The 23,480-nt window shown below is 39.2% G+C and overlaps 2 protein-coding genes across 2 annotated transcripts; one reads left to right on the forward strand and one right to left on the reverse strand.

Annotated features, from left to right (window-relative positions):
• Positions 1–660: 660 nt before the first annotated feature.
• Positions 661–18,883, reverse strand: LOC138940738 (proton channel OtopLc). The gene is made up of 9 exons (XM_070309888.1): positions 17,779–18,883; positions 4,846–5,077; positions 4,404–4,518; positions 3,233–3,458; positions 2,735–2,892; positions 2,277–2,493; positions 2,042–2,204; positions 960–1,826; positions 661–748 (listed from the first exon to the last, which is right to left on the reverse strand). Exons 1-8 carry the CDS (start codon positions 18,806–18,808, stop codon positions 992–994), a joined length of 2,976 nt encoding a protein of 991 aa, XP_070165989.1. The 5' UTR covers positions 18,809–18,883; the 3' UTR covers positions 661–748; positions 960–991.
• A 2,263-nt stretch (positions 18,884–21,146) lies between these two features.
• LOC138940675 (uncharacterized) lies at positions 21,147–23,135 on the forward strand. The gene is made up of 2 exons (XM_070309783.1): positions 21,147–21,497; positions 22,097–23,135. Exons 1-2 carry the CDS (start codon positions 21,418–21,420, stop codon positions 22,521–22,523), a joined length of 507 nt encoding a protein of 168 aa, XP_070165884.1. The 5' UTR covers positions 21,147–21,417; the 3' UTR covers positions 22,524–23,135.
• The last annotated feature ends 345 nt before the right edge of the window (positions 23,136–23,480 follow it).

The following is a 23,480-nucleotide window of genomic DNA, read 5'->3' on the forward strand; positions in this document are numbered from 1 at the left end:
TTCTCATGAATGCGATGCAAACCCGATGGCTCTCGCGACAGAGACGATCGTTGTCGTCTACGGCGCTCGTTTACAGCGATCATTTGTACACTATAGCGTGAACTTATAATCTAGAAATATTGCACGTAGTAAACCGAATGGTATATCGCACGCTTCGGAGACAGTGGACAAGCGTCTTGCTTCAGATTTCCGTTCGCGATCGTATTAACGACGCTACGTTCTCCTGATCTTGAGCATATGCAAATTTGGATGCCATGGCACTTTTCTGAAGGTCGACGCTCTTATCTCCTCCTCGGGCGACAGATTATCTTCATTGGTCTCGTCTATTGACACTCGCGTAAGATCGGCGCCGGCGCTGCTAAGTACTCGCCTGTGTCGCGTCGCGTCCAGCCGAGTACCGGCGTTCCATCCTCCGGGATCGCTCAGTACTCGACGGTGTTTCCTTTGCCGGTGACGGTGATGATGATGATGATGACGATGAGGAGGATGGTAATGATGATGATGGTGATGATGATGCTCGGACGCCAACGACGCGTCGCACTCCAGATTCGATAAGCGATAGGGAAAAACGGGATTTGGGTCCAAGTATAGCCAGCTCGCGCTGTCCACGTAGGGTAGAAGGTGCATCGCGTCCAATGACAGCGAATTCGGGTACAGTGTCCGCTTGTAAACGTATCCGCTGTCCGTCGACGGTTTCTGCATCAATCTCTCGGGACAATGAAGATCTTGTAAGCCAGGATGATGCAGCCTGTCATCATCATATGTTTTATTAGTAAATTAATACGCGTTTCATCTATTATAGTTATTAACAATATTGTTATTATTATTGTATATTTTTTTGAAGAGATTACGAGTCAACTTAATCATGGATATAATAATAAAATTAAATTAAGGAGCATTAATTGCCCTGATATTGTCGCGTAATATCGTACGGTATAATTGACGTTACTTCGACAAACCTGCACGAAAGTCGGCGTAAGATTCCGCGTTGTCAGTTGAGAGGATGCTCTCCTCGCGGCGTTCTGTAGCACTTGTTCCACGCCTCAAGCAGCAGTACGCAACTATGAAATCTGTAGAAGATCAAGAGAGGCAAACCGATTCTTGACAATACGCCCCAGGCGAGCACACCGAAGAAGCGGAGCTGTAGCTCCTGCGACAGCCAGTTCTGCGTGATGACGGTGTCGAAAGCCCACAAGACAGCGTTGCTGAAGAGCAGGAAGGTGATCACCTGGCGGCCGGGTTTGGCCAACATCTGAAAGCGCGTGATGCACGAACGTCGCGACGTTTCGGCGATCAACGTGCTCTGTGCAAAGCATTGCACGAGCTGCAGAATCGACGTTGACAGCAGCATAATGTGTCTTGCTCGCGTCTCCTCGGTCTCGTCGTGATCCGACATGGCCAGCGAGCAGGCGCACACCACGATGGTGAAGACGGAATAGAGCTGCACCCCGAAGAGCGACACATTCGACAGGAGACTGTCCAGGGCGGCCGGCGCACGCGACACTACCGAAATCTGGCGCACCTGCACGAGACCGCTGGCTGTCATCAAGCTGCTCAGTGTCAGTATGCCGATAAGGGTGCCACAAGTGAGCCAGGATAACGTGGCAGAGGGAAAATTCTCATCCTCTCGCACGACGAGGAAGATGAGGATCACCACGATGCCGGCAACCATGCAAAGGATGCCCAGAAAGAGACCCTTGCTGGAACCGTCGCAGCCTACCCTAGTGTGGCCGCTTAAATCCTTGCTACCGTGAAACTTTTGTTTAGTCAATCGACTCCGACCGACGTTCCGACCCATCACGAAAGTCACCGCAGCCGCGATCAGACTGAAAAAATTATCAAATAGATTGTAAGAGTTATCAGCGGTGAAAAGATAACATTTTTACAAATTAAAAATGTAATTTATGTTTAAAATTTAAATGAGAAATCTCACATCTAAATGTAATACTGTTTATCTCGATTGGAATTTGATTTAATCAATTAAAATTTAAACAAATTAACCGAAAATCAAACCATAAATAATTGAAAATATAATATGTACCTAAATTGTACGATAAAGGGATACAGGAAAGGCATGCTTGACGTCCACAATTGTCCTAGGGTGTTAGTATTCAGGCATTCTTGGAGCGCGATTACTTGTGAGATTTGCTCGTTCGAGACAGGTTGATAGGCCTTGAAGGTGCTTTCTCTCGTCGACGAATCATCTAAAGTAAACAATTTGAAATATTCTATTCTCGAGAAACTTATTCGCCCGATGAAAAAAATCGAATACATACCTATATGATCCCGTGATTGTCTCGTCAAGGATCCGGGAAATCCTCGAAGACTCAAAGGAGATACGGACGTTTCCTGTTCGTGTTGCGCCAAGTGCACAAAGTAAGTCCATTCTTGCGCGGAATCCCATATCACCAGACGTGCCCAGACCGCGACATTCGTGGCTGCGAGGTGGGTGAAACCGAATCGAGCTGCCAGACCGAAACGTTCTACGAGAACCTACACGGATTGCAAGATTAAAGAATATCTGTCTAGGAAATATATTTTGGTGAGAAATTTCGTTTGAAATTTAGATGAAAAGTTCAGAGTACCCTTTGTTCCGTATCTAGTATATGTAGCGATACACAGTCGTCGACGCATCAAAGCGTAACGGAAAAAAAAAAAAAACGCGTTTACACATTGTCCGACCGTGCACGCTCAGTACCCTATTTAATACAATTAACGTAAGACCGACGCTTGCCTGCGAGTTTACGAAGAGAAAGTGCATCTGCAAGAAGGTGAACAGGCCGTGCATCACCGGATGCACGAAGACGACGTCGGTCAAGCACTCGGCGCCCTGCATCATTGTGTGCATCGCCATCTCCAGACCGTTGAATACCAACGTCGCCAAACCAAAAACTGAGAATCACGTGTGAATGAATGAAATGCAATTTACAAGTGAACTTAATTAAATGAAAATTCAATTCATATTTAGAATTCCATGTAAATAATATAAAATGAAATTTTTGAACCTGCGAATCCTAATACCGTGAATTAAATTTCAATTGAAGTACGAATAAAAATTTTATATTAAATCTTAATTATTTTCATGTTACATCTCAATTGTAATGTAAAAGAATTTAATTTTTAAGTTTTAAATGTCAATAATCCACAAATAGAATTTGCGAATGAAATTTTATCGTACAGTGAGAAACGTGGTCGTTTTTTCGTGCTGATTGGATTAACGCGTATCACTTACGGAGTGCACCGACGCGTATGTAAAAACTGGTCGGTGCCGTCCTGGCCCTGGAGATGTGCGCTCGTTTTAACGATCCAAACCTGCTGAGCGAGGCGCCGCCGAGTTCCGCGTCGCCGAGCCCGTTACCGCCGCGGCTCAAACTGCCGCAGCTGTCAATCAGCACCCATATGTAGATCGCGATGATAACAGCAATACTGCCCACGTAGAGATACATGAGGAAGATGCCCTGAAAGAGAATTACGGAATTATCTCGTAATGTATTCGCCCGTGATGCAAGAATATCGAGATACCATGTATTGTATATAATTCGGAATGCCCCTGAACAAGATTTGTGCGCGAAAATCGCTATCGATAATGATCGATCCGATTCTTAAAGCTCGTCGACCGCCTACCTCTTCATCTACGTATGGCTGGTGTGTAATTTTATGCTAATGAGAACTTTCCGTAAACCCAAACGAATTCGATTGCGCGCAATCGCGAACGTCGCTTTAATATCTGACATAATAATGTTTATATCGAACCGCTACGTCTTTTAATTCTGATCATCTCTTCTGGAATTTCGGCGATGTAACGCGTCTGACTGTCTTCTTTTTTTCATTAAAAATGCTTCTTAAGATATTAAAGTAAGGACGTAATTCAAGATTATTCTTCGACATTATAATTGCAAATAGAAAATTATTATTTTTCCAGACTTTATTCATGAATCCAGATATAGAGTATGATTATAAGCAAAGTTATTAATTGAATCGACTTCTTTTCTTGTATCTTAAATTATAAAAATTAACGAAGTAATTACATTTTCAAAATAATGCATACAAATATATTTTTTAAAGATATTTTTAACACGGCGAACGAGAAAATTTAAAAAAATCGTTATCGCGATGTAATCCGGGGATACTATTATAGTATTTTCAGGAAGACCCAAGCTCCGAGTTTCTAGCTCAAGGTCGCCCCGATCCTCGACGCGTGTACACGGACTTTCCCCGGATTGTATGAAGTAACGGTACGATAATCCCAAGTCCGACAGCGCGAACGTTACTTTCGAGACCTCGACGCGTTGCGCACGTTATAGAACGAACTCGCTTTCCCGATAAACCCGGCGTATCCGCGATAATCCATGGCAATTGATTCGTGAAGGCAGACGACGAATCGACAAGGTTGAATTACTTACTTGCAGACTGAGCAAAGGCACAGGCGTGTCCATGACCTCGGCCAAACATACCGCGAATGTTAGCACGACGATCAGCTCGCCGTACACATTCGAGAGGACCACCCATAATTGCGAGCTGTAACAAGATAGCACAGAAGAGAGAGAGAGAGAGAGATGAAAATTTATAATTAAAGTTTCTTTTAATATTTAGAAATAACGTACATACGACTTATATCGTGAAAACTTTTATCATATTGAAACACTTGCGCCTCGAATAAGATATCATTTGAGAGAGACGAGTCCTTTTTACATCTTATCTCAATTTAAAAAAAAAAAAAAAAAGATCGATTAAATCTAAAATTAAGATAAAAGAGGATAATGTTAAAAACTTTTTGATAAAAAAAGACGCTCTGTAGATGCGATTTGATGGCGTAACGATAGCAATGACAATGTGCAATCTTACTAAGGTTCCGAATGATCGAGAAGATCCTCGGGCGACCGCGTCCTCGCCAGGATCCTAGAGACCAAGGATCTCGCCGGTGGCGACGAGGTGGATGATTGCACGGGTGGCGGCTGGTCGTTCTTATCCTTGGTCCTACACCCCGAGGGGCCACCGCTCGGCGCACCCTCCACGGCGCCACCCGTTATACTTCCGGTCTCGTTCAGGCTGTCCTTGTCGTGCTGCTCGTTGCTCGCTACGAAAAAAAAAAAAAAAAAAAAGGTGAGAAGATCAATGAGAGAAACGCACGTTCTCGCGCGTTATAACACATTCGACGCGTACGCAGCGGCCGGAAAAGTGGAACCGTACTTATTCTTGCCACTTTCTTTCTTTAGTCTGTCGGGTCGACGGAGAAATGTGTGTAACTTTCGCTGGAAGAATTTATACGTTTATTTCAACGGCGATAGCGCCCGCGGCGTTAAGAGCATTCGCGAATTTATAAATCTCTCCGCTGGCTTGTGAATCGTCAATCGAGGAATCGCTGCGTTCAACACTTACCGCGCTACTTCATTTGTGCACGGATTTCGAATGTGGAGAAAGAGTTCCATTTTATATAGCTTTAATGCGGCGTCTACAATAGAGATTTTAAGCCCTAAGCCTTAAGAAATTGACGGATGTCAATGAAGTATGAGAAGAATAAACTCGACTGTGATTCGAGTGAATTTCTTAAGGCTTAGGGCTTAAAATCTTTATTGTAGACGCCGCGTAACATCTGCACAATATAGTATTGATAGTATTTATACGTCAAGTATTTATACTAATCTCCAATTAAAATTTCTGTTTATTCGCTAAAGTATTAAATGATGATGAAAGAAGCGAGAAAGCAGGCGAATGTCTTTTTCTCGCCAAATGTCACACGAGATAAATCAGATCTTTCATATGTCGCGTTCGACAATATACACGTATATTGGTAAAATATCTCGGTGATCCTCTTTTGAAGATTCGCGTGGATTAATAAATATTTGTAAGAAGAAGAAACACTTATTTAGCCTTTTACTTTCGACATTATAATTCAATCCATCTGCAGATGAGGGAACAGAAGCTTTAACGTTTCCGTGTTAACGCAATGTTGGAATAGAAATTCGAGAAACATATTTCTTTCTTTCTTTATTACATGAATTATGAGAGACTGAATTAAATCACGAATCATCGAGAAGCGCCATAATTTCGCAGCAGTTTCAATTATCATAAATTGAGATTAATCGGCAAAGAAAGAACTTAATTTTCGACTTTTTAATATATCGTGATATAAACTATGTAGTAACTTGATTTCTTTTCCATTTCGGACTTGTCGATTATTGTAGATTGTTATAATATATGACGGACTATTGAATTAAATTTTATTACACGAGTGCAAAAGTGTGTTTGCATTCCTGTTAAATAAATTAAACTTTATAATCGTTCTGTTATACGTAAACGTTACTCTTCGCGCATGTTGTTTCTCTCATACATAATTTCTTCGTCGATTGTCATAAGTATTGTTCGTCGCAGGATTGAGCAACGATGACATCACGCGCGCAGGGAGAAAAACGCTTTGCGCGTTGAAATAATTAAGACAGCTGGCGTGAGTTTGCTTAATAGCGCTTTTTTTCTATAATATTGCATCTTTTAATAAAGCATCGCGATATGCATTCGCAGCGCGCGACGCTCATTGCATAGCTAGGTGCTACACAATGATAGTTGTTCCGTACGAGGCTCCTTTTTAGTAAAAGTTCGACTCTTCGGCGCGTTAAATAGCTGGCAATTATCGCGAGTGTAATGCCGTGTAATTAATGACGGCGAAACCAGTAAGATGTGCCTTTTTATCTCACGCGCAGATTTGTCTATTTCGGTCGCGCTAACGCAATTTTTTTTCCACCCAATCAATTCGTCTCGATGCAAAATATTCACCGCGACAAATTCTATTTATCGATTTGATATAATGAATCATTTAGTTTTATATAAAAAAAAAATAATTATATTATAAAAAATATATAAAATAAACATCATTACAAAATAATATTTAATTTAATTCCACTTTTCTAGATTTAATTTACATTTTGCATTTATATTTATTAAAATTTAATATAGATCCATGGAGAAGAGAGAGAGAGAGAGAGAGAGAGTAATTAGTTTGGATTTTAGGACAGATTAAGCGATCGAAACGATTTTTAATAATTTGTTCGTAATCGCTAAGTCGAAACACATATGATTTTTTAACGAGTTTATAATATTTTTAATTATTAATTATATTGTTAAACAATGATTATAGATTTTATTTATTTAAGTGCTTTTGTACTATTGGATATAATTATTTCAATGATTAATATTTTAAGATTGGTACTTGTGCAAGGTTTCTACAACATTTTCTGTTAGTTCTTTTCGACGTTACTAATGAATAATGATTAAATTTCATTCGTTGTGAACCGTAACTTGTACGTTTATTACGTATTTTAGATACCCAATATAATGATATTTCGAAATATCTCTTAAGAGCTGAGTTCCGTCATTAGCCTCGATTTTTCCTCTATCTCTCTACGTGTCGAGTGGAAGACGAATGTATTTTGCGAACGCACTGCTCATTCTCGAGATGGACACTTTACTATATTCTTAACGAAGCACAGAAAATTATGATATCCTCTTGAGCGGCGATCTTAGAGGGATCGTTTTAACACGAACAATAATGAATCGCTTAAGAAAGCGGTATCGAGGATAACAATGAGTTGCAAGAGATGCTTTTGACGACCTATTTGGCGATCGATATCGACATGGGAATCCGTAACGAACAGGACATAACGATAAGTGGCGGTTGTACTCTCGAGATCGGCTAATAAGCATCTCTTGTCGGCTCCGTTCCGTTAAAAGCTCGCATGCTAAAAATCGACTACATCCTCTTGCGCGCGCGGAAATTCTCTCCGATTGCGCGTAATACAAATTGCGTACGAGAACGAGAAGTACGAGAAGTCACGCGAGTCAAGAGTCAACGCGCGCGACAGCTGGCAGAACGTGTCGCTCGTCGGCGCGATTAACGAACATGAAAGATCATCGCGTGTCTCCCGGCATGGAGACACGTGCTTGATTCGCGGATGACGCGATGATGGAGCACCGGCAAGTGCCACTACAAAGAACGTCGAAAGAAATTGAAAGAGGTGAAAGGTCCTTGGACCGAAGACACCGCGAGTATCTTCCCCCGTGTTGTACTCGACAAGATCTTACTGTGGATGAGAGAGGGGAGGGATAGCGAGAGAAGTTTCTTTATGAAAGCTCTGTTTGTTCGATGACGATAATATTAGGTGTACAACTTTGCTTCCGCCGTTTTCCTATAGATGGCTTTAGCGATAAGTGGCGGTCGAAATAAATAGATCATAGACGTCATGCGATAAACTTGGGCATCTGTCAACGTAACCCCATAGAAACATTAGTCGATTTGTGTCCGCGTCGTAAAGTTATTCTCGATTGAAAATGTCAGTTTACGAGCCAAATTCTCGTCATTTGCGGGAGGTTTTAATTTTCTGCCTCAATATGAAGAAATCTGCGGCTGAGGCTCATCGAATGCTCTCAAATACTTATGGCGAAGCCGCTATTAGCGAAAGAACGTGTCGCGAATGGTTTCGACGCTTCAAGAACGGTGATTTTCACGTCGAAGACCGGCATAGCGGTGGAAGAGAGAAGGTTTTCGAAGATGCAGAATTGGAGGCATTACTTAACGAAGACTCGAGTCAAAGTCAAAAAGAATTGGCACGATCATTGGGAGTGGACAATACTTTGAATCATAAATGTATAACCAGTTTTTTTACAATAAAGCCTCGAATTTTGGGAAAAAAAAACGGCGGAAGCAAAGTTGTACACTTAATATTTATAAATATATAAGTATGGGAAAAGATTCTTAAATAATTCATTCATAAAGCTTAGTAAATTGTTATTATTAGAAAGTAAGCAAAATATGTGAGCACAAAGTAATTAGAATCTCTCTAGAATTCCATGTAATTTCATTTAAATATATATATAGTGTGCATTTTAAAGCCAGCAGATGTTTTTCCTAACTATGTACAAGTGTTTCGTATCAAATCAATTTATCGACAATTCTGATCGCATAAAATTACGCGAATCAACTAATGAAAAATATATGCCGCAAGTTTAATAGATGAGATATAAATATATTAGTATGGCACACGAGTCTAATTTCACGGAAATTTCGGTGAAATTAGTATCATCACGTAGCAAACCACTATTTGGTGCGCACCTGCGGTAGATTACGAGTCGATTGCGGAAACTTTTCTTACTCGTCGATTCGTCAATGGCGAGAAGTCCCGTAAAGCTTGCGAAATTCCTCGAGATATATATCGAATCGATAAAGCCATACGACGTTTGAAAATTATTCGATTCGGAAAAGCATTCGTTTGATTTGCTATGCGTCCTGATAAGAGCTTAACTCCACACTTAGTTTAAGCACTTTGAACGCCAATTAGGACTTCAATAGATGTCATGTGTATGTTACGAAATGTTAAAGTTATAACAGGCATTGTTCTTCCACAGACAGATTTAAAATTGATCGAAGATAAAAGTTGAATGATCAAAAGGAACAGTTAGATACGTCGTTTGCGGATGATCTGCGTTACGGTACATTCGTGTCAAATCTAAACATCGGTATTTGAAGTTTAAAAGTACGAATCAGGAAATAGTACTTTATAGTAATGAATATTTTAATTCATCATGTTTATTCTAGAAATAATTTAGAGAGGGAGAAGAGCAATCTGCCGAATCAGTTCTAAATCAATTATATTACAAAGAAAACACACTTCTATCTATGAATTTTAAAAGTTACGATTGCGAAACACATTATGCGAAAAGGAGGAGGAAATTTTTATTTTAATTTAATTTAGATAATTATCTTCGAAAAAAATTTGAAGCGAAAAGTTTAGAAATCGAGCAACAAATTAACGTGGAAGTAAGGCATTTATTAATTAAAATGAAAGAGAAAGAGAGAGTGTTGGGGAAAAAATGAAAGATTAAATTTAACATTCTAGTAAATATCTAAATTTATAAATAATAATGTTCGAGGGAGAAAACGATCTTTTATTTTAATAGTAAATTTTCCCCAGATCCGCGAAGATGGCGCCGTTACAAAGATTTACCTCACGTCCATACGGTTTTCGTCACCGGGAAACTATCGTTGTGACGGGTCGTCGGCGACGTCCCCGTCCGTCACTTGGATCTCGCGAAAACGCTGCAACCGCGTGCAACCGGATGACGAGAAGTGCACGTGACGATAACGCGAAACCAAGTGGCACTTGGCGAGTAACTCGGCCGAGCTCTCGAAGGAGCATCGACTCTTTCGGGGATATCGAACGGTGGCAGGTGATGGTGGTGGTGGTGGTGGATGATGACCATGATGATGCGATTTTCTCGTAGCCTCGTTTCCCAACATCCGTCGATACGCTCGGCCATATACGTACGAGCGTTTTGCTCTTATCTTACTATCGAGCGAGGATGCCGAGGAGCTTGGGTCGCTTCGGGGAACCTGCGTTACTACACGTCGCCCTCGAAATCGAACGATTGTAGAATGACATTCCGCTACATTCCGCTATCCTGATGACTCATTTACGACCCTCGTCATTCCTTGCGTTTGATGGAAGCGATTCGACGCGGGTGTTTTAGATAAAAAATTGCGAGCGGAGTGAGAAAAACCGGTGCAAGAGCAAGAACTTGACACGGACGTGTTGTACCCTAGTTTTCTTGTTGAATATATTAGAATATATTAAAGAGAGAGAGAGAGAGAGAGAGGGAGGGAGGGAGGGTCTATTTTTTTAAGGCTCGTACTCTAAAATGATTAAAACCTGTCTAGCTGTAGTTGTTCTTTTTCTTTCTAAAGAGCATGAACAGTTAAAGAAAAGAACGGTAATGATTAAAAAAGAATATATAAGATTATATAATAATTATGTATAATATTATATATAGGTAATATATATAATTCATGAAAAGATAAAAAATTTTTATAAACGGTTTTATAACGACAAAAAATACAATTGTTTTTTATTTAATTTTACATAAATTTTTTTTTAATAGAACTTTAATTAATGCATGCTATATCCATAAACAGTTCGTTATTTATTACATATGAGTATATAACAAGTAACGAAATATGTGATGGTTTCATCGAATAATTAAGCAGAGTATAAACATTATTATTAATTCATATATAGATTGTAACGTGTGTATGTGTGTGTGAGTGACATGTACAATTATAAGCTATCAATCTCGGATGAAACTAAACGATCGTGTCTATATTATTACAGCTTACTAGCCGGATATTCGACAAATTCTCTCGAAATTTTCATGTTCCATTTTGCGCGTGGAAACGTTAATTACGGGTTAATATGCGCCGATAACATCATTCCGAGGGCGGAAGGGTTAATCGTCGATCTGGCGCGTTGGAACGGTTCGAAAGGGGTTAAATGGAACCGTTCGAAAGATCGATCCGCGCACGAGAGAAATATTATCTGGACGACGATTATCTATGACGGCGAGTGCTAGACGATGCGGTTCGGACAAAATGCCGGGATTAATTTGTCGCTACCATAATAATCCGTCTAATCGGCATCTCCGCCACCGCCGCCGCGATTACGCGTAATAAGCTAGCCTGTTGTAGTCAGCGACAAGGCGAAGAAGAAGTATCTATCGCACTAGCAACTACCACCACCTGCCATCTGCGAATTATCGATGTCGGATAATGATAATGTGTTTAATGCGCGATAGCTTTCGGTCCATTAGCGATACGTAACGTTCGTCGGCTCTTTGACGTTTAACAGCGATTCCGCGTATAATGTCAAGTGATTATCTGTCAATTCTGGCTGACAGTAGCCAGGGTAAAGAAGAAGGATGCTGGCATTTGCATTTCTCTCACGCGACACGACGTGGATCGATTGCATAGCTGAGTAATCGATCGTTCTCGAACTGATGCGATAATAATATTGTATGATGATACTATGTTGTTACCGTTCATCATCAAATTATAGATCTTGAGATGATGAAGAGAAATGGTACTTTGCCAATTTCGAGATTTTGTACTAATTCAAAAATTGATATTTTCGTTAACGAAAATTTGCTTTTTTTTTTTTTTAAATTTATATCACAATAATTGTTTATAATATTTATACATATGTGTCCAGTTGATTTTATTATTACATTAATTTTTGAGTATAATGATATTTTTATATTATATATTGACGATATGTAGATAATAATTATTTCTGTAAATATAATTAGATGTATAAATTTAAAACTACAATAGATATAAATATTATGATTATTTTTATTTTATCGAGCAAACGTTTTATGTACAACATTCCGTATATCAAGCTAAGTGCCAATGAAAGAGACACGCTCATCATAAATGGAGAGAGAAACTGTTCCTTCAAATCAAATTTCATTAATCTTCTTTTGCCGTTCTACTTTCGTCGTGTGCCCTACATTTGCGCGTGCGACGCTATTTATGAAAACGCACGCTTTTTTTACGCATTCGCGCGAGTTATCGCAAGTAAATTCCTAATTAGCGCGCGTTGTATCATTTCTAACTTACAATTCACGAATTCACGAATGATGCATTTTCCAGTATCTGTTTTCTTTTTTTTTTCCCCCCCTCTTTACCATCATCCATGCGCCTTTAATTACTTATTATCATAGGAAACATATTTCGCGTGTTTCATCGTTTTTCGTCTTTTGAAAACTTATCGCGTAATGAATTAAATTCATTTTACGTAATTGGAAGGAGATTGGAACGATATCAAATTGATATTATTATTAATGCGGAAGGAGGCCATTAATAAAGTATACCGCGAAAAAGATTGGCAAATCACAGAAATTAAGATACGTATGCGATCATAATTAAGTTTCTTGGCAGATTGAATATCTTCCACGTGGAAACGTGAAATTGAACAGAGAGTGGGAAATTTGATGAAAGTTTCAATAAAACGACGACGTCACTCGATGTCGAACTACTTTGAGTGGCCGGTACCTGCTTTCACGCTTTTTATACGTGTTTTGTATGTAGGTGTGCTCACACCACTGCCTTTAAATTTAAGTAAACCAGATATATGTGCGTGTATATCTCTGTCATTATAAATTTTTATCGATATATTGAATTATTTAAATTATATTATTTATATTATATGTATGATTATTAAATTACAAATAATTTTATTATTATTTTTTTCTCATCATTTTTTCTTATAATTATTCGTCGTTTTTCAAGAAGTTAATTAATATTCTTTTATTTATTTTTACTTTCGCGCTCAAAAAAGTTGTAGAGACGAGAAGAATGATTAGACATACATTTATTATATATATATGGAGTGTCTGTAAAGTTTAAACGACGTATATCAACGATCATTAACCGACTGATAAATTTATCATTTCGCGTGTATAATCCAACTACGCAAGCAGGTGCGTGATGGTCAGCAAATAAATCGCTAATGCTATTTATCTTTCTTCGAGAATACGAAATGCGACATTCGCAATTCCGATCGTTTATGCAAAGTGACCGCACACGCGCATCTCTCTTCTAGTAATAACAAATTCTCACCGAGAGATGAGATTGTGAAATGTGAGCAAATATTTTAATGTAAATCGACGAAGACATATCTTATTTGTTCGATAATTAGCTGAGACGCGTGTAAAAGTCGAGACATTATTATTCTACCAGTCAAATCATTATGAAATCTATTTGAAAAATGCAATTTGTCAGAGAAGATATAAATACAATATGTATCGTTCGTGTTTAAAAATTGCAGAAAATTTTCAACAAATTGTCCTATATATCGTTTGACTAGATCTATTCAAGTAACAAATGTGCAACGGCGATGACGCGTAAATACCAGTCGCTAATAAATAAAATGTACGACTAGCTTATAAGAAGATGCAAAAACGCGAAGATGGGGATCGCGAAAAATCTTGCCATTAAATCACGTGTCACATCTGGGAAACGGTGGACTTTAACGATGATCAGTGCGTAAGGTCTCTTCGTGCGACGAGGTTTTATTATCGCGGTAAAATAATTATAATAAGAAACAAACATGGAGAGAGAGAGAGAGAGACAGCGCAGTCTTATGATCGCGTCTTATGAGCGTTTAAATATATATATATATATTTTTTTTTAATCTTTACCTGTGTGGATTATTACATCGGGACTGGTCCCGCTTCGTACGAGCTGTGCGAAAGACACGTCAATGAGAGTTGTAGCTTGTAAAAACGAACACGTGCGACAGCTTGATAATGTTATAACGGGACCGCTTACAAGCCGAGGATTTAAGCTTGAATTCTTAAAACGGAAGTTATCGCGTACTCGATAATCGATATCGCTTGGAATGTTATTCCGTTTTATAAAATACAAAAGAGCAATATTTGCTGGATCATTGCGTAAAAACAGAATAAAGATGATAAAAAAATATATCGGGCGTATCACGCATCACGGGGCTTCACGATCTAAGAAAAATATTATAAATTATATAATTGCATGAAATTATAATTTTTATTTTATTATAGTATGTTATATCTATTGTACTTTTTCAAATTATACATTGTGCTCTATTTACGCGTTATGTTTAATATAAATTTTATTAAATTTAATAGAGACGAAAGTAGAAATCGTTATACATGTCCACGATACGACAGAGATATTAATTTTCCTGAAACTACCCTAAGACTTTCTTTCAGTTCGCTCTTCTTCTTTATCGCAGCGATGCAGTGTCGTGTCGTGCTTCGTCCTGCCTACAATTTCTTCGGGCAGATATACGAGCGTGCGCGTTGTTATTACTCACGGCAGCATTTTCATAATGATCCAGGTAGATCCTTAGTAAGTTGTTCGACGAAGGAACATCTGCGTCGAAACCGTATGGTTATCCGGGAGAGAAGGCCGCGCGTTGTAAAACGCGCTCTCTGTACGTGCCTATATATTTTCGCACAGATGCGATTGTGCGTCTTGGTCGATGCACTATCACCGCGTGCCGAGAAAAGTGGTTAACTGTACTGAACCGGCGGCGGTGTTTGGCGATGCAGCTGCATCATCTAACTGCGGAGAATCAGTTATGTGTAACAGTGACTGAGGCCTGTCGGAAGGTTTTTAATAACGGTGGCGTCATATGTCTGACAGATTGATGTTGCACGACGATTGATGGAGCCAGGGCGCACGGTGTTGCTTGGAGTAGAACACGAAAGTAAGTTACGGCGATTCGAGAGCAAGTACCCGCGTCATTTTCTTTCGCAAATACGTTTAATTTTCTGACGATCAATCGATATCTTCGTATTTATATCCTTATTATTTTTTCATCCCGACTATACGCGCTGCTAATGAAGAAATAGTAATCTACCGATATGCTTCCTCAAAGTGTCGCTAATTAAGGGACGAGAAGTTGAAGTTAAGTGCTTGCTTTTTCTTTATTAAAATTTTAAATGTACATTTTAGACAAAGGTTCGAATGAAAGAAATATTTTGATATTGTTAATTTGCGCGATATAGTTAATTTGCATACTCTTGCTTTCATCGCGTAACGTCGAGAAAGAATTGAAAAAAAAATCTAATCCTCTCGTTTTAAATAATTGATTTTCTAAATCCTTACGTAAGTAATATTGTATACTATTTAAAATTATCTCATCCCTTCGCTCGCTTTCGTGCTCGCGCCGATCGTATCTTTTGCCAAAGCAAAGATTTTTTTCTTCTCTCTGCGACGGAGAAGAAAACGGATTCGCGGCGCGATGGAGTGGCCTGAAAAGTTATGCGCAAGAATAATAGAGGTCTTTTCGGAGTCGTAAAAGGCCGTTAGCGGCCAAGACAATGGCAACGAGCTTTGAAATCGTTACATCACACCCGCGTATTTTAATCCCGATGGGATAACTTATGGCCACCGGAGCTATGCGTGCTTTCTAATTTCCTCTCTGTAAATCTACATCAACTCGGACGCAACGCATCGTTCTCGCACCAAAAGAACGCTCGGTCAGTCAACCGGGAAACAAACGGCGAGGCGCGAGCGCGGAAAAGAGTGTAAGAGTCGTGGGATTAACAGCCGATGATGGCATACGGATAATAAAGTATCGATGTGGAATAGGGACGGTAAAAATGGTGAAAGTTGCTCGCGATTCATGTGATATACGGGCAGCTCTACGGCGGCCGTGCCGAAGAGTACACCGTATCGGACGAAGATATAATGAAAGGTCTCTGGAAAGAAAGCAAGAACGAACTGGGGACTTGACTAGAAAGCCGCCTTTGTCAGCTCTGCCCCGTTTTAACTCTCGAACAATGAAATAACGTATATATGGAGAACGCTGTCGAAAACTGTTAATGCCGTTGTTGACTTTTCAACGGCGCTGAAGATTGAGTTGTAAAGATTGAATATACTGCTGTTCGTTAAGTAAAAGAGAAAAAATAATGTGCGTATATAACGAGAATATTATTACATTCGGAGCATCAAAAAAAGTAAACTCGATTATTAATTTATCGATAACGTTTCCACAGGTATGTATACATACATATACGCCTGCAAATATAATGTTATCAATAAATTAATATATACCTGTCAATATAACATTATCGATAAATTAATGATCGAATTTATTTATTTATTTATTTTTTTTTTTTTTTTTGACGCGCTAAACGTATAATATTCTCGTTATTTTATTTCTTAAAGTTCCACAGATGCAAACTCACTCCGATGATTCGTGGTTAAAATTTTACTCATTAAAATTTTCCTTTAGAAATCCGATCAAATAATATTTCGATATATTTTCAAACTGGGATACCCGCTCAGTTTATTCTTTCTTAGACTTTATAAGCTTTCTAGATAGAACGATTCTCTATAGAATGGAATTTTAGACTCGAGCAAGACAATTGGCCGTTGCTCGTGAACAATGTGGACGGGAGGATAGATGAACATATGTGTAGAAATACAGCCTCTTGAACGAACGAATATTGAGTTATGAATGGTCAGCTCATGAACCATACTCCGCACGTATCAGAAAATCGTATGCGTATATGCGTAGCCGGTGTACCATCTACCGCTACTCGGATCCTTTTTGCCAGACAATACCGTAAGATGCGCGTGTCGCCTCGCATACCGAATTCCGACGACATACTTCGTCAAATCATACGCCGCTATCGTTTACGCCGGTGATACTTATAATCCCTCGTGCCTGATTACAATTCGCAAGTAGATCAACCGGTGATAGAGGTAGATAGAGGTGATAGAGGTCGAACGTAAACGAGAAGAGTGGCTCTGTCGAATCGCTGGAATTGTTACGGCAATTTGCAGTTAAACTTGAGTTAATTTTAATTCGTAAGAACATTCCTTCGTTAAGAGGGTGCCGTTTTCTTATAAACCTTATTTCCATATCAATTAATTTTTACTAATTTCCTTGGAAACTATCCTAATTATAAAATCATAAATTAATAGATATACTTGCTATTTAGGGATATATAACGCGTATAACTTTGGATTTACATCGATTTATATTCATGAATGTAATTTTAGATCTATAATTACAAAATTAATCAAGATTTCATAAAACTTGTAATAAGAAGATTTTATAACAAGAAAGAAAAGGGAAAGCATATAAATACATAGCTTTCATATTTTCAAAAAGTAATACATATCTAAATAATGTTTTCCTTTATAATGTTCGCGAAATATTTAATTAATCGTGTGTGGAGGGGGTTATCGTATATACAATGTTCGAAAATTTTTACTTCGATTATAAAAAATTCATAAACTAGTCCAGACTTGCGGAACTTTTTTAAAGAGTAAAATTATATATTCTACTTCGTAACCGGAGAGAGACAGTCACTAATTGCCAAACAGCGCGCAAGCGGCTTATTTATTTATACGAGGTTCAAAGTTATCTCGCTCAATCATCGTAAGATAGATTTTCTCACCCCATTTCTGCTTCATCGACGTCATCGAGACCGCGGATATCGTATCCGGTACATCCACCGCCCGTTCCTCTTTACCGGACAGAATCTTCCCGACACATTCTGATTTCTCCATCTCCATCGTCACCGATCCTCCTTCATTTCTCCAATCGTCATCTTCCCCCTTATCGTTCTTCGTTTCTATGAAATCTTCGAGACTCGGCAGATCCCGGATATCCGGTACTAATGTTTCCTCGTCGTCCTCCCTGATCTTCCATTTCGCCCTCTGTCGATGCTCGTTCTTGTTCTCATCTTTCTGCACTTTCTCGCTCGTAGAATCCAGTACCTCTTCAACAAGTTCCTCCTCTTGAAGTATATATTCTCTGCTCTCGTTGGGATTTCTATAAATCCTATAGGGCCCCACGAGGCCCACCACCCCTCGGGGCAGCGCCACTGGATTCTCCCGATCGGGCCAGCGGTTCTCGTATTCTGATCGATCGGAAAACATTTTCGATGGATCCGGTAGAGGCTGCCTGGGCGTGTCGCGGAGCCACTTTCTTACCTCGATTCGTTTGGACGCGTCTTCGGGGTCTAGCTGTCGCTTCTCGTTGGGAACGATGTCCTCGATCCGTGTCGAAACGCGACACGGGTCGACGGGTGGAATCGTCTCCTCGTCGGAAGACGATGTTTCCGGCAATCGTACTTTCTTCGGTTTTCTCACCACGCTGTAAAGAGCGTTCTCGTCCTCAACCTCAAGAATCGGCGACGTTCTATGATTCCGAGATGATGGCCAGACGTACGGTAGCTTGTTTTCCGCGTTGGACTTGCGGCTCGACTCGTTCTTCACCGCGCTGATTATCACAATCTTGCGCTCGTGGACATCCGGAGGAAAACTCTTTGCGCTATCGTCGCTGTCCAAGACGCTGTAGATCGGTTCACGCGTTGCCGTCTGGATCCATTTAGGTCGTTTGCGCCGTTTCGAGATGCCACCAGCATGCAGAGATGCTTCTCCATCGATTGTCGCCGTGGAAATGTCAGTTAGCTCCGCCACCATCCTGACGAATTTTTCGTATCCAAGGGGCCCGGCGCCGGATGTCACGCGCTAACCGATCGTGATTAACGAGTCGAGAATGGAATACCGTATTAAGATTAACGCTAATCGATATCGGTAATCGACGATTTGAGTCGCGTAAATAGGAACGAGTTCAACGATGAATTTTTATAGTAAACTCGAGGAATGCCGAGATGAACGTGTCTTGAAAATGTTTAAGATTTTTTGGAGAGATTATTTTAAAAAATTATTGCTCACTTGAAATTTATATTAAAAATTGGAGAGAGGCTAAGATTAAAATTAATTATTGTGTCTTTTAAAAAGATTTTTTAAATTTACGAAATGGATAGACAAATAATATGGTATCGAAAATAAAAATTTTTTAATTGTAAGAATCATCTTCCTCGTTTCAAATCATGTCACTTTAAAACATTTTGTTTCTTGCTGTTGCACTTTGAAAATATCGAGAATCCTTTTACGGAGTAAAACTCTGAAGATCATTGCTCACTTTTGATTTGTCTCGTCAATCATAAAATTTATTAATTAATTATGTCTCTTGACGCGGAATCGTCTCAGTTTACAAACTTAAGTGGTTAATTACAAGGATCACTTTATTTAGTTTGTCGTTTAAAATTTATGATTTTTAATTTTATTTTATTTCAATCGACCGTTTCGAATTCTTATTGTTTGCTCTGACCGTTCGAGTGCAACGGCTCGCACGTAAAAGGCAAATGGCACTCGGTCACTTTAGTTTTAGCGAAGAACGATGCTGTAGTATCGTCGCAGTGGTGGACGGAGGTCATTGAGATGGATGTAGTTCTCGTTCGTGACCAGGTTTAGGAAAAAGAGGATTTCACATTCTTCGGGGCGACCTCGTCGATTTACCATATTTTCCCTCAACGCTACCAATTCCGACGGACATCGCAACGTTACGCGGAATTAAAGAGAAATCCTTAAAGATCTAGAGATCCGCATGATCATCTCTTAAGGACTGACGAAATTTTTATCAATTTTACTATAAAAAAAAAACGCAATATTTTTAAACAATGTTATTTTTCTAAAATGCTCGCGAAGAAAATGACAGAAACAAAATGAAAAACATTTGTTTAAAATCTAAGATATCATATAACGATAAATTTCTATATAATATAAGTACATGTCAAAATGTTTCGATTTAATGATTTAAGAAAAGATGTTTCTTCTTTTTTTACTATAATATTACTATATCAGAGTATAGTAAAAAAAAAAAAAAAAGAATCTTTGCAGATATATACTACATTTCAGTTCTGCAAGTTCTTCCGAAAGGAATCAAGACGATCCGATAAACCGAGCGCAAAACGCCGCGGCAAACATTTAAGATCGGCATCGTCTCGCCAGCTGTTGGATACTTTTTCCTAATCGTTTCTTCCCTGCGGGAAGATCGCTTCACTCGCGCGCAGATAGTATGTAATTGGTCCATAAGATAATCGGTCAGCTGTCGTTACCGCGAAATTGCTGATAATGTGTGACCGTTAAACTTCGACCGGTCTAGCTATCCTTTACGATGCAACTTTATCCGACGTAAAAAAAAAATGCGTCAGCGACACAGCACGTTTGACGTTTTACCACGTGGGAGAATAGACGGGCACGACATCACTTGGCGGCGTTTATCCAGGGGAGGGTCAAGACGTTCACCAGCGGATGATTATCGCGGTTCATCGTGAAATAGCCGCACTTCCGTGCGAGATCGTGCACGATCCGTTACGAGGGCACGATCCTATCGAAAGAAACTCAAAATACATACATTAAGGCGCTAAATGTGCACGCGCGCATGGAGTATTATCGCGAATTATAAGTGCCGTGTCGCGTGAAGAACGGCGATTGGAGCATTATGATTAACTTAATAGTCGAGCGGTGTTTACGGAGTTATTATTGTATCTTCGCTTTTACTCATTGTCAGATCTGTCTTCCTCCTGCTGAAGCATCTTTTTTCTATTGAAATAAAACAATTTGGAACTAGAATCAGCTATAGATTTATAGCATTGCATTTTATTAATTGAGAACTTAAAGCTCGTATTACATTAACTGCAAAATGTTTTTATAATGTTTGGAAAAGGAACTACAATAATTTGAAAAATGTATATTTAATTTCTTTACAAGAAAAGGCAAAAAAAAAAAAGAATTTTTTTAAAGCCAAATATCAAATTCTTTCTTTTTCTGAAAAATTCATAGTTTTAATACGTTAATATATAGTAGAAAATGTAGATCTCTAATTAAATTAGTTGAAGAGTTCTCGTAACGATATAATCAATTGCGATCACATGATTTTCGCTTGAAAATGTAGACATGCCTCAAGATCAAAATTCGCGAATATATTCATGCTCGCGATAGAAGAAGAGGAGGAGGGACAAAACAGCATCGTCACAACAGCAGCCCACGTTAGAGTCTGCTACCGTCCTCTCTTCGTTAATTTTAGTACACGTTCCACTACCGTCTAGCTCACAAAGACGATAGTTGGCGCGCGAGATAATGATATCGGGCCAAGAGCATCGAATAATGTCACAACATTGAAAAGGTAACCCGCATCGCCAGGATAATATCAGCCGACAGCTGATAGTTCAAGGCCTCCTCTGATGCATCCAATGATGACGCGCGTCTACCTTCTCGTAGCTCTAGTCCTCTATCGCGTTTCGAATTCTGCGCTAAGCGAACCGTGAGTATGATATTTGTATCGAGGAAAAAAGCAGCCTTCTATTATTAGAATACGTTGATATTAAAAGCTGATTTGTAAAAGTTTCGTTAAGAGCGACTGTTAAGAATTAAAAAGTGACATTTGTCAAAGAAAAGAGGTATCCTTTGCAACACTCGTATACATACTTCACGTTACGAGATACTTACATTTGATTTTAAATTTTGCCGAAAAATTAATACTTTATTTAAAATATTAGAAATATTTAATATATATATATATATATATATATATATATATATATATATATATATATATATGGTACATATAAACAAATTGCGCGAGAGGTGTGAAAGAGGAGGATTCAACATCTCGTCTCTTTTGAACGAAATAATCAATTCTCTCAATCTGATCAGAACTCCCTCCCTTGCGAAACATCTTGACCTATTCCACAGTCCGCGATTTCACGTTAACGCCCGGAGAAATCTAAATGATGCAAAATTCTCTCCGATATCTTCTCGCTTGGAAAAGAGGAAGTCTCTTGCCTCATAACGGTCTTTCGCGAAACCGCAATAGTTGGCGCATCTATCAGATCTTTGCAGACGCGAGGCTTTTCTCCGTAGAACGACGTGGCTGATACAGGGCGATGTATTCACCGACGAAGAGGCGACGTCCAGGCTCGTCCAGCTGGACAGCCAAAAATCGTATTTTCCGGTGAGCACCAGGGCGGAGATATACTACAGAGCACGACCAGGCAAGCTCGTCAGCTGCGTGATCGCCGCGTCCGTTCGTCAAAACGGCCACGTGAGCGTGGTGGAGGGCGGCTACGGGACCGAGAAGGTCCGGATACGTTACATCACGGAGAATGGCAGGCCGGACGTCTTCTTCGTTCTTGTGCAAGCCGCGAAGAGGGAATCGGTATACGTCGAAGGAGACCTCGCGTGGAGTACGAGATTGGGCATCGCCTACGAACCCATGAAGAACTGGACCGTCGCGGAGATACGGGACGCTTTGCGCAACGTTACTTCCTCTCAGTTTCCTTTTGCGTAACGGCACATGTTGGTCTTTACTTTTCCATATAATAATAATTGTAAAAATACCTCTTGAGTGATCCTCTCTTACCGTGAATATTTCAGAGGATTCCTTCGCGAGTCTCAGATTTTCGATTTATTAAGCGCATGTTCTAAAAATTAGAATACTTAATTTATTTATTAACGCAGAATTTTTTTTTTTCTGTTAGCGTATCATCGAACTGGAGAAATGTCGAATAATCTCTCGCAATTAACTTGTTTTTCCATTCTGTCAAAGATATTCTCAAACAACATGTAATATTTCAAAAATTTAATTTATATAAATAATTAATATGCTATTTAAGTATATTTACGATATCTATTAGATCGATTAAGTCAGCTAAAGAAACTTGGTAAACATCGGCGGTTCGAGCAGTTAAATCTTTCCGTATAATTATCGCCAGGGAGATGCTCGTTTGTAATGGATAGCATATCATTTTGTCTCCTTATATTTCCAGCAGAACGACCATGTAATTGCGTACGTCTTTCTAGTGTAATTACGTACAAGGTAAGATGTGCATTAGACATAAAATAAAACTTGTATTGAGAAATCGCTCCTTTTTAGAAGTATCTTGCAACAATATACAGAAAGAAATGCACTCTGTCATTTTATTTTCCTAACAAATAAAATTATATAATTTATATGCTAATAATTTTTATCCCTGTATAAGTAAACTTCTTTATCTAGTCATTATTTTTCAATCAATATGTAAGCAATAGGAAAGTCCGTCATTGATAAATTAGAACGTTTTGACGCGTGGTAGCGGATAATTGACGCAAATGGATCATTCATTTCTTCGATCTTTCAGATAACCGTTGGTTTTCACATTCCACCTGTTATGACAGCAATACTTCATGGACTGCGAATACGTACGTCTAGCGGATTTTAATTGCGAAAGTAGATCGCGCAATTCGTAACTAATAACTATGAGTGAGT

Source organism: Polyergus mexicanus, unplaced genomic scaffold (genome assembly GCF_030449975.1).
Source record: "Polyergus mexicanus isolate NDT 795.1 unplaced genomic scaffold, iyPolMexi1.0 SCAF_17, whole genome shotgun sequence".
Taxonomy (NCBI): Eukaryota; Metazoa; Arthropoda; class Insecta; order Hymenoptera; family Formicidae; genus Polyergus; species Polyergus mexicanus.

What these genes read in the sequence shown, in the direction of transcription:
- LOC138940675 (XM_070309783.1), top strand. Translation starts at nt 21,418, where the DNA reads ATGCATCCAATGATGACGCGCGTCTACCTTCTCGTAGCTCTAGTCCTC. An exon ending in AATTCTGCGCTAAGCGAACC is followed by an intron (nt 21,498 to 22,096) that starts GTGAGTATGATA and finishes TTTTCTCCGTAG; the next exon opens with AACGACGTGGCTGATACAGG.
- LOC138940738 (XM_070309888.1), bottom strand. Translation starts at nt 18,808, where the DNA reads ATGGTGGCGGAGCTAACTGACATTTCCACGGCGACAATCGATGGAGAA. An exon ending in TGCCTTTGCTCAGTCTGCAA is followed by an intron (nt 3,459 to 4,403) that starts GTAAGTAATTCA and finishes ATTCTCTTTCAG; the next exon opens with GGCATCTTCCTCATGTATCT. An exon ending in TTCTCTTCGTAAACTCGCAG is followed by an intron (nt 2,494 to 2,734) that starts GCAAGCGTCGGT and finishes CAATCCGTGTAG; the next exon opens with GTTCTCGTAGAACGTTTCGG.